The 16,393-nt window shown below is 39.5% G+C and overlaps 1 protein-coding gene across 6 annotated transcripts in view; it reads left to right on the forward strand.

Annotated features, from left to right (window-relative positions):
* LOC116848367 (spectrin beta chain, non-erythrocytic 2) overlaps nucleotides 1-16,393 on the forward strand; it is a 71,121-nt gene that overhangs the window by 17,919 nt on the left and 36,809 nt on the right. For 2 of the 6 annotated variants that reach the window (XM_032824358.1, XM_032824359.1), the window contains exons 2-3: nucleotides 13,393-13,643; nucleotides 14,594-14,761. In XM_032824358.1, the coding sequence (XP_032680249.1) occupies nucleotides 13,524-13,643; nucleotides 14,594-14,761 (288 nt within the window). In that variant the 5' untranslated portion in view covers nucleotides 13,393-13,523. Of the gene's footprint in view, nucleotides 1-5,287; nucleotides 5,722-13,392; nucleotides 13,644-14,593; nucleotides 14,762-16,393 lie in introns of those variants that run through there. The other 4 variants (XM_032824353.1, XM_032824354.1, XM_032824356.1 and 1 more) reach the window with 4 other exon arrangements.

A 16,393-nucleotide genomic window follows, 5' to 3' on the forward strand; every position in this document is an offset into this window, starting at 1 on the left:
CTCTCTCTCTCTCTCTCTCTCTCTCTCTCTCTCTCTCTCTTTCTTTTTTTGTCCAATTCATCTCGAGCAATCGCGAAACGCGTACCAAGTTTCTGTACTTTCGTAAAAGCAGAAAGAGATATATCACTACGTCGGACAAATCGCGAGGAGACACATTACGTAAGATGTCGAGCAATTTCGCGCAAAGTCGCTCTCGAGATAAAGAGAGACGCAAAGAGTCGGCGGGAAATTTTGTATGCGAATATCAGATACGTATTTTCTGTCTCGCCTTACCAACTGGAAGCGTTATCTAATTCACGCAAAACAGCTTTCTAGCGCGCTGTTTTTTATCGCGTCTTATCGACACGATATTTCGCATACCAATTCGATGGCCCAGTTATCGACAAAAACACTGACAGAGAGAGAGAGAGGAGGAGAGGGAGGGATAAATTCCTCGACGGAGAAATACAAGATGTAAGTTTTCGGTACCTATACAGATATGTACATAATTATGGAATAATTTCCTCGTGAGTTACCGCGCGATATTCGAGAATTTACACGGAGATTACAATCGCCATTAAAAACAGATTTCGTCTACGCCACCGTGACGTCTTAATAGCGATGGATCGCACCGATGCTCGGCAATTCATTGCGCAATCTGGATTCGGATGAGTATGCAAGTCCCGCCGGCAACGTTCCGCCGGCGATCTAACGGCTGAGTCACTTGAAGCGTTTTCGAACTCTTAGAAGAGCTGCGTTAAGGTCGTTATGCGGCTGGCGTGTATAAGGCTTCGCCTTCGCGAGACTGTACGTTGCGATCTATTGGAGCTCGGATAGTGTAAAATGTTAGGTTGGTGCAAGAGACTCGTCATTTTTTTGTTAAATTGTCATTTAATTGTAAAAAGTTTGGATATTAAAAGAAAAATAAGAAGTTCTTGTTGGATGTCCAAAAAATTATTTACTTTATTTATAAAATTTTCTTTTTATTGTATTAATCAAAATAATCACAAGAAAGGGTTCACAAGGGTTTGCAGAGAAAAAAAGGATAAATGAAATTGCGAGAGTGCAGAATTTCATTTATTTGTTCTTTTTAAGTTAATGAAATACATTAATCTTTTGAAATTGTACAATTCCATTCTCCACTTTTTTTGACGACAAACTTTTACACTAACCTAATACAAAATGCGGAGTATCTCACTTTGCACTTTCCTTCATTAATTATTTCTCGACAGAAAACATGTAAAACAGCGATAAACAATTCTTTATTTACAAAGAGTTACAAAAAGTTGAAAAAACGAGATCGTTCTCGGATCTCGATTTACAAAGTGGACATTCGTAAAGAGACGACGGCTTCGTCATTGCAGACTGATGTCGTTTCTCTAATGAGTACTACTACACGCATGTACTTTTGCCTAATTACTTGGCGAGCGATCGGCACAAATTACTCGCGGTTTCGCCTTACTCCGCCAACCGTGAAATGTCAAGACGGATTATAGTTGTTAAACGCTCGGAAATACTAAGTCGCGACGCGTTATTTTCAATCGCGTCCACATTTTCGTTTATGGTGTTTTTACACTGTAAAACTGCCCTCATTGAATAGGCGGGTTTTTACAAGGTATAATTAGTTCACTTTTAGATTCGCCGCAATAAATCAATCATCGGTGAGCCGTCGCGTTACGGTTTTCACAACGCTGGCTGATAAGCGTAATCACAGCTAATAACATGCTTCTCGTTTCTCTGAATTTTTCATAAGTCGGGATAACTGTAAAATGTCTACGATCGAGAGATTCGAGTGGCTCGGCACGCACACATGGACGGACGATTCGCGTAGACAATTTCACGTGTGACATTTCAAAACATGTATGTGTCTTCATCGCTCGTATGTGCTCAGCGAGATAGGAATAACCGTAGAGTCATTGTGGAATGTTCAACAAGAGACGATGGCGTCACAGCGTATACGTACTTATATCGCATATTTTCACGCGGCAGAAGATCACGCGTGTGAAGAAATCTGACTGCGATTCTATCGAAGTTATTCCATCGTGTTGTTGCACCATGCGGGATGTTACACATAATCGCGAACGCGTCGAGGTGAGTCAACGGGCTTCGTCATTCGATTTGCAAAGGAAGATCAGAGAGTGCGTAATAGAGAGAATATATCTTTCCTTATGCGATCTGTTTTGCAGGCGCGGAATCAGATATTAATTTTGCGGCGTAATAAGCAAGGGAGAGAGAGAAACATTAGATGATTTGACATACGTATTTCCGATTTTACGATTCGATTAATTGTTACGCGTATTACGTTCAATCCGCCCCAGGATTGAGTCGCATGCGGTGCCAAAATGAATAGACTGCTGCAAAAAAACAAGAAAATGTCACCGGGTCCCACAGTGTCACGGTCCAAATATAGACATGCCGTCATAACGTACGAACTTCGAAGCTGTTGTTACACTCGTTTCCTTGTACTCAGATATAAATGTGAATCAGCATTCTTTCGGGTTATCAGTCCTAATAGATCATGCCGCGATAAAAGTGAGCGATTATTGGGTGTCAAAGTGTTACTTAGACCGCACAGCGAACGGAGTTGTGTCACAATTTATTTCAGTCACGCGAATTATCATTGTTGAATTGACATCTCCCTAGAATGTCATTCCGTCTCACGCACGGAGAAAGAAGATTGGTCGAATTAATGTGACGCAACTAAGTGCGTTTTGATTAAAGAAATTAGAGTTCCTTAAGAACCGAGTTTGGTTTATATAAAAACCAGAAATCCTGTTTTCTTCAACCAAGACATGTCTAGTTGTGTCACGTTAGTTGGATGAATCTTTTTTCCGTGATAATCTTTCGAGTTAATCCTAAATTAAATCTCGCAGATCGTGGATTATTCGTTCTCTTCAGCGAGCACCACGTGAAAGCGGGATTTTGATCGAAATTACTTTCGACGAAACACGTTTCCGCGCATATGACGATTCGATTACGTCGTTACGTTTTTTATTGTTGTGTAATCTGCTTCCCGTAGAGTGAAGAGGATGACTGAACGCTGTAAATTCCACTTGGTTACCGCGAGGCTCGGCTACTGCCTTTGATACTCGTTCACGTACGCGCGTACAACGATACAACGGTGGATTAATGTTTGCCTCGGCTATCAGTGTCAACAGAACCGGCTGGCACTTTCCAGCCGCTCGCAGGACGAGCATCGATAATAATACGACTCCGATTTCACCTGGTCCGCTTGGTCTTGCAGACCTCGCAGCTCTTTCGGTGCGTTCACCGTATTTCCGGTGCAATCCCGCACTTCCTGCCGACAACAACAATACCCTTTCGAACAGTATCGGCACCTTCCCCACCGCGCACATGTTCGAGCATTGATTTCCAGAGCGTTACGAATAATCCCATCAAAACTCCAGATCTCCAAACAGAATTGAGGATTTTTTTGCAGAAATATATTTCACTACAAGTTAATTGCAACCAAAAAGTCCAAAGTAGAAAATGTTATATTCACACGGAGAGAAAAGATGAGTTGAGTGACAATAACATAACTGAATACGTTGTATGAAATGTGTGAGGTAGTTGTTTAATGTAAACCAAGTCCCCTTCTTGGCTATTTAATGTATATAGCTGAATGGTAATAAATATATATATATATACTTCATAACTGAATACGTGTTGATTGAAGGAAACAAAATTTCTTGTTCTTAAAAGCCGAATTTGGATCGTAAGAATTAGAAGTTCTCTTTCCTTCAGCCAATACGCGTTTAGTTGTATCATTTTCATGTTACTCTCTAAAAATTTTTAAATGATATCCCACTCAAAATGAATGAAAATTCATTCAAAGCAAAAATACTACTATTCGGAAGAGCTGAATATTTTATTCCAGCTTAGGAATAGATTCTTTCTTTCATACGAGTTGAATCGATTGAAATGAATTTGTTCTTGTGACGGTGGAATTTATCAGATTCGTTCTTCAACTTAAATGAAAATATTCACCTAGCGATTTAGAACGGAAAGTTTACTCTATAAAAGGAAAAAATAATTCGAATGATTCTCTCTCTCTCTCTCTCTCTCTCTCTCTCTCTCTCTCTCTCTCTCTCTTGACTATCACTCTGTTTTTTAAGTAAAATTTTACTTCAAGAAATTTAGAAAAACAACTAATCTTTTTGTGTAGATATAGTTTCTTTAATTTTGCAATTTTCAACTCGCATTTTCAAGTCTCCTACGTGTTATTTCCGCATAATATATTTATCTTTTAACTAATTTATATATGTTTATTTATTTTCTCAAATTTACTGGATTAATTTATTTTTATCAATGTTGAAACGAGCTCTGTTTGTCCCTCTGTCGCGTTCAATTTTATTTGCTCGCTTCATTGATGCAGCCTTGAATCGACAGTGTCCTATATTGTACGAAGATGCCTCCTGGTCAAAAACCCGGGCCCATTTTAGCGCAATCGCCGTATTTCCGGTGCGATCCCGCGCTTCCTGCCGCATTGACGGCTCCGCGACTAAGAGACCGCTCTTTAATTGCGGTCCTGACCGTAATATTCGCACTGATATTTTTTTTTTCTTTCTGATGATGATTCTTGGTTCGTGACATCATCGTCCACAGTGATCTAAATTCACAGCTAGCCTTCCACAAAATATTCAAGGCTTTTGTTCCGCGTTTTACTATCTTACAAGCACGAAATCACGCCTGTTGTCTCTTGCTCTCTCAACGCTTATTATTATTCTCCTAATTCGTGAAACGGACATGATGTAAAAGCCGAGACACCGAGACGTAACAAAAGAGAGAGAGATCATTGTCGAGAATTGTAAATCTCCTTGAGCAGGACAAGTTCTCGGGAATCTTAATATCCGCGTTACTTCGCGCGGACTCCCGCTGGCATCAAATTTGAAGCGCTGCTTATCGTCGCGTACGTGTCACTTAAAAACATTCCACAAGAAGTATCTCCTTAACGACGTGCACTTTAGGTTAAAAGGCTCGGGTTAAGTTCTACGTATCCTACCGGTTTTATGCGCGCGATTGCATCCTTCGCGCTAAACCCGATAATCCAACCGTTTAATCGCGTTTTATCGTCTGGTGTGTTTTACACAATGTGTAAAACACTTTTCTCAACATCACTGCGAGCCGAATACCATTACTTACGTTTAGTTACAAAATTTAACTTGACAAAGAATTTAAACCAGATGTCTACAAATTACATATAATATATATTCCTCAACAGAGGACGTTTTATATACATTCACATAAATATATATTCTTTATAACAAAATATATATTTCTTAGTAGAGAGAGAGAAAGAGAGAGAGAGAGAATATTTTCTCTAACAATAAAAACAGACGCGCTATCTTTTACACGCGTATGAAATGGACGATTGACTTGCGACAATTTTCTAGCATCTTCGATCTGTGATCATAGATTACTTTCCGCTTCCTCCACTCGAATGCAACGAATTCTGCTCCTACGCCCATGTGTGACCACACACGTACACGTGTACTTAGCTTCTGCTACATAAATGTGCCGGCCGACATAATACATACGCGATACGTGATAAGAGTCCTGTCAGTGGTCTTCGACTGGCAGCTGAATCAGTTGGGTGTCACCGTTCGCTCGCGATTCACCGTCGCATACTCTGTTCAGTGAAAAGATCGAGAGAATGAAAAGCACGATCGGAAGGACGAGATAATAGAATAATTTCGTGCAGGAAAACACCGACGATGGAACGTAATTATCATCGATACTTTGGTAAATACACGAAACGAAAGGAGTCGTGTCAGCCAACGTTGCTCTAAAAGAAAAAACGTTCGCGTAACCGAGCGTATTTTTTCATTATGTAATTAGTTTACGTAATGGGACGCTCCTAGTCGTTAGAAGCAATTAGGCCCGCACAGTGCCTAATCGCAATGTAATGTGTATAGTGTTGGGTATAATTCTATAATAATCGTACCTGCCTATCGTCTTATCTACGCAGATAAGACAAGCCGAGTCAAGACTTTGATCTATAAAGTAACGTTCTCTGATCGACGAATAATCTACCTTTACAGCACTGTCCGAGTTTATGTCGTATTAAATGCAAACTTTGAGTAACGTTATCATTTCCTGAACGTTTCGAGGAAAAATAAAAGAAGTTTCTACAATTTCGGAATTCCTTGGAATGAAGTTTCATTCGAAAAGTTGGAATAATCATCAAGTCATTCGAATCTCGAGATAAGCTTAAGATTAAGCTATACTCACAACGTCTAAAATCGGGATATAAGACGTTAAAGACGTCTTTATTTAGATTTTAGATGTTGTATTTGGGTTGACTAAATTTAATTTGAATCTAACCTAACGGTCATTTGACCGTTAAAGAGGTTATGATTATAAATTATGTTGCAGTAACTATTAGCTAAATGCAAGAAAAATTAGCTAAATCTAAAACATTTCTCACAACTAAAGAGAGGTCGTGGTCAGAAATTTCCAAACCAATGTATCAATAAAAATAGAGGCAAAATAATTCACTCACCGCGTCAAATTTTAAAAAAGTATATCCAACTAACATGATACAATTAACCTATACTACAGAACAGAATATGTTTCTCCACTTATTACGTAAGATATAAACTTTGTGACAACTAACACCTGTGACTCTAGACCTGGTCTCCCCTACTTTGCTGTCACAAGGCGTCACATATTCGCTCGGCATCCACTCTAAGCTTGAATGAAAAATTTGCAGTTTCGAGTAAAAGTATTTTCACTATTGCTTTGAGTAAAAATACTGCTACTTTTCTCTCATTTTGACTAAAATTCCACTTGAAAAAATTCAAAGAGTACACTTGCGATACATAGCAGAAGATAAGAAATTCATAAAATGATTTCAAATATGTCGAAGCATTATTATTCACTGTACTATTATACTGTATTCTATAAGTGCAAATAGTGGAGTACTCTAAAGATTTTCCACGAAACAGCGAGAAGGATCCGGCAAATATTATCTCATCAGCTTTTGAGATATTAATCGAACCGACTGGCAGATACGCATCCGATTCCCACAAGGTTAAGCAGTGTCATCTCTTTCGTGATGTGTCGCGCTATCGATGCACTGTACGCTGTATCTCGCCATTGTAAGCCGCGGCTCGTGCGAAAAGTACTTAACGCGAGCAGACAGAACGTATGTACCGCCGTGCGCGCGCGCGCGTCACGCTCGAGGAATTCGCACTAAGTACGTGTGTTATAGTCACGTTACATGGTGTATACACCACACCGCCTTAGAAAACACTCCGCGCACAGGCACCGACCGGCTAAGTACTCTAATCAAATCCGCCGCGATGTTACTACTCGCCACTTGCCATTGCCCTCCCATACGATTTCTTCCTTCGACCGACCGGGCCGCTCAATAACATCTTCCAGTACGTTCCATATCCTTGGTACCATGAATCTGTAGTCTCTCTCGTAAATTCCGCGCGTCATAAATCATCGTTCGCGTATCTTTCGGATCTACGGCCTGACCGTGGGTCTTTGGGTATCAAGTCTTTTCGAGAATGTCATCGGTGGGTCCTCGAGCACAACAAGCCTTTCGTCGTGAATCGCTAGCAGCATTATGAACGCCTAGAATCGCAAATCTTTCGTGTCATTGACTCGAGGTATCATAAATTGCTGATACCGAAGATACTTCTTGGTCACCGATCACATAGTACCATAAATCAAATTGATATTATAGGTAGCTCAGGTAGACCATAGTATAACTCTCAATAAACATCAGCTATAAGAGTAATATTATATTTCTTGGAATGGCAGCTCACTCAAAACGAATGGAAACTGGCAATATCTTCATTCGAAGCGATAGTGAAAATATTACCACTCGAAATCATAAAAGTGAAGGTTTCATTCAAGCTTAGAGTGCGATTCCAAATGAGCGAATTTTTCAATCAATTGGTCTGAATATGTTTCAGTGACGATGGAGTAGTACATCAGATTCATTCTTCAATTTCGAGTGAAACTATTCAGCTATGCTCAACGATTCAAAGTGGAGAATTCACTCTATATGAGTAAAAAATTCTCGAGCGACTCAGTAATTATTCTATATATTTTTTAGTGAAATTTTGCTTAAAAAATTTAGGAAATACATCAATGTTATAATTTCTCACTCAACAATGTAACTGTTATGTACAACACACATATCATATTAGACTTATATTTCTAAGTGGGAAATTTTAACATTCGTGTAATGTTAGTTTTGATAGAAATTAGTAATTAGTCGGTAGAGGTTGACTTTAGTAGAGTTAAATTTAGCATAGGTTCGTGATGTGGTTTTTTATGCAATATAGGATAAAACGAATTATTAATATCTGCCTGAATCATTGGCACGCAAGAAAAAACTAGTTTTTCTTGCGATCAACATAGCAATGAAACTTTTTGCTCTATGATCCAAAAAAACGGAATCTAGATCATAGAACAAGTAACTCCGTTACTTGAAAATTCGAGAAATCGCGAATTTACAGATCTCGTAGATCTTCTATATCGCGTACTTTCGTGGATGACGCGTCCATACGCGTGAAAGCGCGTCGCTCAAAACGCAAATCGTTGCGAAGACGTCGCGCTTAATCCACTTTCGAAACGAGCCATAGGCGGCGAGTTAACATCCGGGCGTGACACGAGCGGCTGCAAACCAGACGTGACATTTAAAACCCCGCGCATGCAAACGAATTCCGTCAGCTTGTGAAAGCGTATCCCTTAACACACTGGCGACATGCGTCCTTGTTCCTCCAAAACGCGAATCAGCCTCCCCGTCGCCTCACGGGGAGACACCAACGCGTTTATGATTTTTCAATGGCGAGGATTTTCCACCTGCTGGCGATTTGCATCATCGACTTCATTACGCTAATGAAGCGACAATTTAATCACACACTACTATGTATACTATCAATATAATTAAGATAAATGAAATGTAATTTTCGAACATAGGTTTTCACTTCCAATCTTTATTTTTGAAAGTCTACTCTCGAATATGAATGCATTCGCGGATTCTAGATTTCTGCTAGCAATTTGCATCATCAATATCAATTTCAGTAAGCTTCTTATCGCGTCATCCTTTTACGAAGGTTTGACAATCCAAATAACTAACACAATCCTGAAAACTGCAATTTTGAAAATGTCAATTAAACCATTTGCTTGTGTCCTTTAATTCTGGTATATTTTTCTTCAGTTTTCTATATCCTATAACTTTCCTTTTGTTTTTTACATTTCGCCTTTCTTACTTGCACCTTCTCTTTGCACCTGTCTCACCAATCCTCCTGTTATCTTTTTATTTTGCTTCTTTATCCTATCTGATACCTTTCATCTTCATTTCTTGTATTCTGTTCTTCCTCGATTCCTTATGTACTTCTGTCTTCTATCACCACCTATTATTGTACCATTCCCCCTATCGATAATGTCCTTTGCATTACCATACTAATTTAAGCTTGCCTGCATTATCTACATTATCCTAACTACCTCTTCCTTATGGCACTATAACCTCTATTATCTGTGCACTTTTCCCGCCCCGAAACCTGCTTTCCTACTTAACATCTTATTTCGTTTTCACTTACACACTATCTACGCACTCATTCCTACATCATTTTCCCTGTCTGTGACTTCCCATTTAATACACTAAATTTCAAACTCACACGCCACGTTAATTAAATACTTACACTCTTGCACGTTAACCAAGTTCACCATGAGTTCTAGTGTCTTCCAACAGATCTCTCTTGCATTTTCTCTCGATAATTAGTCTCGATACTTCATATCTTTCACCTCACATTATGTGTCTCATATTTTTCTCTTGATAGTAAACATTTAGAAAACTAATAAAACGACAATCTAATCATACTACTATGTATATACACTATCAATATAATTAAAATATAAATAAAATACAATAAAAATCTAATTTTCGGATGTAGATTCTCTCGTTTCCAGTCTTTATTTTTCAAGATGTATCATCGAATCTACGTTCACGAAATTTCGATACTTCTAGTTCTAGGTATAACCATAACTCCAATAATCTCCGTCAGCATTTCAAGTTTGATCACAATTTTTAAAAGAATACGAAACGTGCAAAAAACTAGGACCACGTTCGACAAATTGACAGCTCCAAGCGACAGAGGTTGTGCGGTTGTCTAAATCGCATGGAAACGGAATTGTCTCGCACGTGCAGGCGCACATTAACTATCGTCCTGCACGTGCAGTCGCCTGCACGCAGCTGCCATAATTGACACTTCAAAGTTGCGCGTGCTTTTTTCGCGTGTCGTTCCCTTTCTTTCGCGCCGGACCGACGAATCGCATTCGCGTTCACGTTCGTGCGTCCTTTTAGAGGCCTGGAAAAAACTTACGACAGCGACTATATGGCGCTGGCCGGTGACAATAAGCGAGGACAATAATCCCGCCGAGTCACGAATGCCCCGCAAGAAACGAGTCGCTGCCTCGAGCAGCGCGGTCGTTTGTGCACTTGCTCTTATTATTGGGTTGTCGCGCGTGAGAGATGTGGACTGCGCGTCCTGACGTCCACGAGCAATGCGTCTTCGGAGAAAATTCAGTGCATTTTAGCCATCGTTCACGGGAAACCAAACAGGGAAGTGATAATCAGAGTGTGTCCGTTCACCGCTGGTATTAGGATTTAAAAACATTTATACATTTCTCGAGTTTGAGCTTATTATTTTATCTCTTATTATATTATATTAAGGAAAGGACAACAAATTTCTTATCTTTATTATTTTGGAAGATACAATGCAAAAATTAACAAATACCTCTCTACGCAAGATTTATTACTCAAATCTATCATTTTTCTAAAATAATTGAGTTTACTGCACAAAAAGAACTTTATAATAAAAATTAATATAGGATTTTGATCCACTATGCGCTGGACTTGCAATAATTTTCCCAAAAAAACTTCATCTCACCGGCGGGTGACAGTTGTTCAAAAATGGAATTAGAATTCAAGAAATTCATCTCGCTGGCGCGTGACAGTTGTTTTGTTCAAGAATACAATATTTATGAGCACAGTCGTCACGAAAAAGTCAATTTGTGTTACGCAGGGCCACATTCATCCCCATCGAAATTTATCGCCTCGTCTTCTGAGAAGCCATAATTTTTCGTTCTTTCTTGCGGCGCAGTCAATATTTGCTCATACGTTTTCGATCAATTTAATCTCCCGGTAATCTCGTAAATACGGATTAAAGCCGTCGAGAATATTGTCGCGTCTCCGGCACCGCCGACGGATATTGACTTTGGTGTGTACAGCTTTCGACTCTTCTCTCGCTTATCTTCCTTCTGCGCAAATACTGCTACTCGTAAAAGCTATCACAGCTCGTTCAAACTTCCGAGAAGGATGTTGCCTGTTCGTCTCTCTCGCGCGAGAGTCGAGGTTTCTGCTTCCGTCCTAAACGCGTCGCACAACGTTCACTCCTGTGGCAATCCCGTCGCATCCTCCTATGTGATACGCCTTATCGTTTTCCCGCACAGACATTAAAAAGAAAGAACGATAAAACGAATGGCTCGTCTCAACTTTCTCATCTTTAGTTATCTGAAGTGACAAAACATTCTAAAAGATGTCAAGTAAACGTAACTGTTAATAAAAGTGCTTCAAAAATTTTAAAGGAGCAACATTATTTTTATTCGTATAATATTACAAGGTTATTTTGTACAATCTTTATATTTTGAATTGTTCAATAAATTCGTTGGGATTAAAATGCAAAAGCATTTTTTATATTTTTATAGCTAAGCATAATTTTATTTAATAATGTATTTAATGTTTTCTGTAGCGTTGAAAGAAACAAAAAATAAATAAAATTATACTCAATTGTAAACATATCGGTCTTAAATGTTTCGTAAATATATCTACGAACTTGTCGAACCCAATATATGTACCATATGTTTCTATTATTATTATTGTGAACAATGGAAAGAATTCCAATACGTTATAATCAGGCGAGGTCGAGTTCCATCGAGAGTGAGATAGATAAACATTTCTTTATCGACTATAGCTATTCGATAAGTCACGATGAATTGACGGCGCAATATTGCAGTGGCGGAGAACGTCGCTGCGTTATATTTCAAGATAATAAAAGGTCATCAGCTACAGGAGCTACTCGCGAGATGCGAGGCTTTGTCCCTTGTTTTCAATTAAACTACCATCCGGCCAGTGAATCAATGTCCGGCGGTTATTACAATGAAATGTCTGTTCCCCGCACGAGTCGGAATGTGGAATCGATCGAGGAGACGATTGTACACGATGTAACTTGGCGAAAAGGTCGCTTGCAGCGCGATAAAATTCGTGAGCACAATATAACACCCACAAACGGGTTCTCAAGGTCTCGGCGATTATTTGCAATTAAAAATATACGTCGGTTCTAAATCAACTGGTTACGCCGGTGATTCGTCCTCTTTAACTCTTCATTTGCATCCTCGCAGCGCTCTCGCGTGAACGAAAAGTATGTCTCGCTAAAATTCGTATTTTTAGAGATTTGTTGACTTGTCTATTTTAAAGGAAGACTTGATATAGGTCGCTCTTTACTCAAAGTTTATATTTTTCGCACTTTATCAACCTCTTTGAACAGTTAACTTCGACTATTTGCAATAGTATACAATACGTAATGGTTTTAACGTTTTCCAAACAGAGTTACAAGAATTTTCAATCACACGTATCGTGTCTTTACATAATTGTGCATTCGTTATTTACACTTAGTCTCACACTTTACACATACAAAATAAAAAACATCAATATGGTTCGAGTTTTCCTTTCATTGAATCGAATGATCACGACTGAAGAGAGATGTCACGTGGAAAGAGAAGCGTTTCTCCCAGCCTCGCAAGTTGCATTTCAGGTTTCATGTTCTCCGAGTGTATCATAACATGAATTTCGATTTGGAAATTTTTTAATCGTTTTCATCACATATATTGAATAATGTTCCATTTTATTTTTGCACATACTTTAATTCTGCACTCATAATTTTGTGCAGCCAATGCGCATAAACTTTGCAAAAAAATGTTTTGTCGGTAAAGTTTTCAAGTATGGCATCCTTTTAACGTTGCACCACTAGATCTTAAGGTTGTTATGTCAATTTATATGCTATCATAAGCCCCGATCTAATTCGGCTCGAGCTCCCAAACGTCACTATCCAGGAAATATCCTTCGCATCTTGAATTCGTGATTTGTTGACAATTAACTTTGACGTCTATTTACATCCTATGTGCCCCACACGAATACCACGGTGCGCGCTTGTCAGAAAAGGGGGAAAATAGAAAAATATTTTGGAACATGTGCTCACCAGAAAGGAAACGTCACGCGAGGCTTCATCTGGCGAACATTTACGGCTGCGTTTCCGCTTTGCGTATCCTGTGTTTATGTTAACACGCTAACAGAAGAAGACTTTCCAAAAGCAGACACACTTTCGGTTGCAGGGGCGCAGTATGTGCCCGGCGCTGGGCCAAGCGCCGCACCCCAAGGAAGGATTCGCAATTTTGAATACGACTCCACATATCCACCAACGAGAGCCGACAGATACAGGGGCGGTCCGCAGATACAAAAGAGAATGACTCAGAGGGAAGACGTTCTAAAGTTCGAGCAGGGCCGCATCAAGGCCCTGCAGGAGGAACGGTTGCACATCCAAAAGAAGACGTTCACCAAATGGATCAACTCGTTTCTGTTGAAGGTAGGCATTGTGTCTTTGTGTACATCTGTGTATATAATAAAATTGAGTCTGTATATTTACTCGTTGTTTGAATCGATCGATAATCTTATTAGAACGAATCAGTCTGAGATAACAAATGTAGTGTATCTTTTAATATATCTGCCAAAAATAGATCTACTAGTTGCTTATATTTTCGCAACGATTACTCAATGAGTTTATTAATTCTTGATTAGCTTTCCGTCGCATTCTTAGTTCTAAGTCGAAAGAGAGAAAATAATGAGGTTCTCTCTGACCTTCTTTTTCAGTAAATATCACTCGAGTGACCCTGTAAGAAATACAACTCTTTCGGCTAGTACTATGATAATCAAAGATCTGAGATAGAGTAAACAAGTACTTCATTTGCCTGAAAAGTCAATTTTACATTTCATAAGTAGCCTGATGTAAATTTTTATTGAAAGCACTAATGCACGCGACTAAAAGTAAAGACCTTTCGATATTTAGCCTATATGAAAAAAAATTCACTTTTTGTAATATTATCAATAATTAATAATATCAATGATAATAATATTATCAATAATATCTCGATAATAATATTGTATTAGAAAATCCGTATATAGGCTGTCAACGGCGTTTAATTAATAAAATTAATACTTATTGCATTCTATATATCCAGATATTTATACTGAATAGCTAAAAATCCGTGAATAGTCGGTAATATCATTTTCAATTACCTTCGAACCTTTTCCTTTTTATAGTTATGAAAATTTACTTAATGATCTCTAACAGAGAATCTCGTCGGTACTAGAAGTTATTTTCGATGAATCTCTAGAATTATATAATACCTCCGAAACGTCATTATATATAAAGTACTCGATTCGCTATATTTTCAAATGGAATATCGCAGATTTCAAGCAGAGCATAGAAATTCATCATTGACTATGCTGTATTAAGATTTGATCTGACTTTTTCAGGCGCGTATGGAGGTGGACGATTTGTTCACCGATCTCGCGGATGGCAAGAAGCTGCTCAAATTGTTGGAGATCATCTCCGGCGAACGATTGGCCAAGCCCAACAACGGACGCATGCGAGTTCACAAAATCGAGAACGTAAACAAGTCTCTGGCGTTCCTCCATACCAAGGTAATACCGAGAGCATGCCTCGTCTCTTTTTTTTTCTTTCTCTTTCTTTCTTCCCTTTCTGCCTTTCGGGATCTCAAGTGTGTTTCTTCGGACATTGCTCACTCTCGAAAACCTCTCGAGAACGTAGGATCAACCAACGCGTCATCGGTTGTATGCGTTCGGCGCGCGAACAACTTTGTTCGCTGAGGGATAAATAAGGGAGCCCAAAAAGCTACCCGAGCGAAGTCGAGTGTCTGATAAATTAGCGGGGCAACAAGCAAGCCCGTTAAGTCCCGCTCGTAACTTTTCCGTCGGATTATAGGTCGCTGCGACATCGCGCGTTCCTTTTCTTTACAAGTTGCGGTCTAACAAGGAAATACATATTAAATGTGCGCAAAAGTTTTAGTCCTTTCTAGCAAATTTTCGCTGTATTTTCTTAGTACATAAATTATCATTATTAAATCATTAAATCATAACATATCACGTTTCACAGACTTGGATGCAAATCCTGTAGAAGTATAAAAAGAGCGAGAATTCTTTTGAATTTTAAACAGTTGTACCAAAATGCTGAAAAAATGAAACAAATTTATACAAGATTTAGTAACTGTGGTAATAGTAAAGCGTAATAGATTTCCTTGCTGTAACAATCAATAAATAACCGTGAAATTAACGTGACAAAATGAGGAGAAAAGATAGGTTAAGAAGAAAGGTTGCACGTCATGTTAATTTTACGGTTATTTATTGATTATTGGAGCAACAGGAAAATGCTTGGAGTATTTTAGAGGTATGCTTAATTGTTTGTGTCATATGTTGGATATATTTTTATTTCAATATACTTTTGGGCAAGAATTTTAGGCATGCATCATTTGCTCGCTTCTGACGTCATCAACCAAGAGTTCCGCGGCGAGTATTCGGAAGTTTTAAGCTACCAGTACTGTACCGCTATAATCGAAAGAAACAACAGACATTAGTACCAAATTAATTACGATAATAAGATTCGTAAGATTCGTCATTGACGATTACGGTCACGCGTGCCATGACCAAGATCATCACTCGGATAGTCCCGCATATCTCTCTCTCTCTCGCGCGTCTGTAGTTCACAGCATGAGCACAAAGCGCGAGCACGATCTATCAACGCATGACCGAGTCTAAAGGCTAGATTGACAGATTAGAGGTCCAGCGGAGATGATCATCACAGAGTTAGCCGCGAGGCGCTTGAGAAAGATGACGCGTCGCTTCCGGTGACACGGGACAATCGGGACCATGTGTGATTTCTGTTGGTCTCTTTGGACAGGCCCACCACCGCCGACGCGCTGGTCGATCCGCCTGCGCTTCTCTTACACGAACTTGCGCGAAGCTCCCGCCGTCCGGTTCTTCCCGTCCCGTCGCGCGGCTACGCGCGTGTGCGCCGCACGTAGTGAAACTATTATGTCATAAAGGCACGAAGCATAGAGGCCATTCACGGAGAGGAGTTCACACTCGGCCGAGCTTCGTCGGGCCGGAACCTGGGAGAAGCATTTTCGAGAATGCGGAATGCAGGCGTGTTAGACAGGCGGCGGCGCAGCTGCGCGAGTGGCGTACACCTGTGCTCCGCGTACGGAGCCGGGATATTTGTTTCACAGAGTGACTTCGGGTCAACTCGAGATTATCCGT

This window comes from Odontomachus brunneus, unplaced genomic scaffold (assembly GCF_010583005.1).
Source record: "Odontomachus brunneus isolate Ranch 3 - 2012 unplaced genomic scaffold, Obru_v1 Obru_scaffold_093, whole genome shotgun sequence".
In the NCBI taxonomy this organism is placed as follows: Eukaryota; Metazoa; Arthropoda; class Insecta; order Hymenoptera; family Formicidae; genus Odontomachus; species Odontomachus brunneus.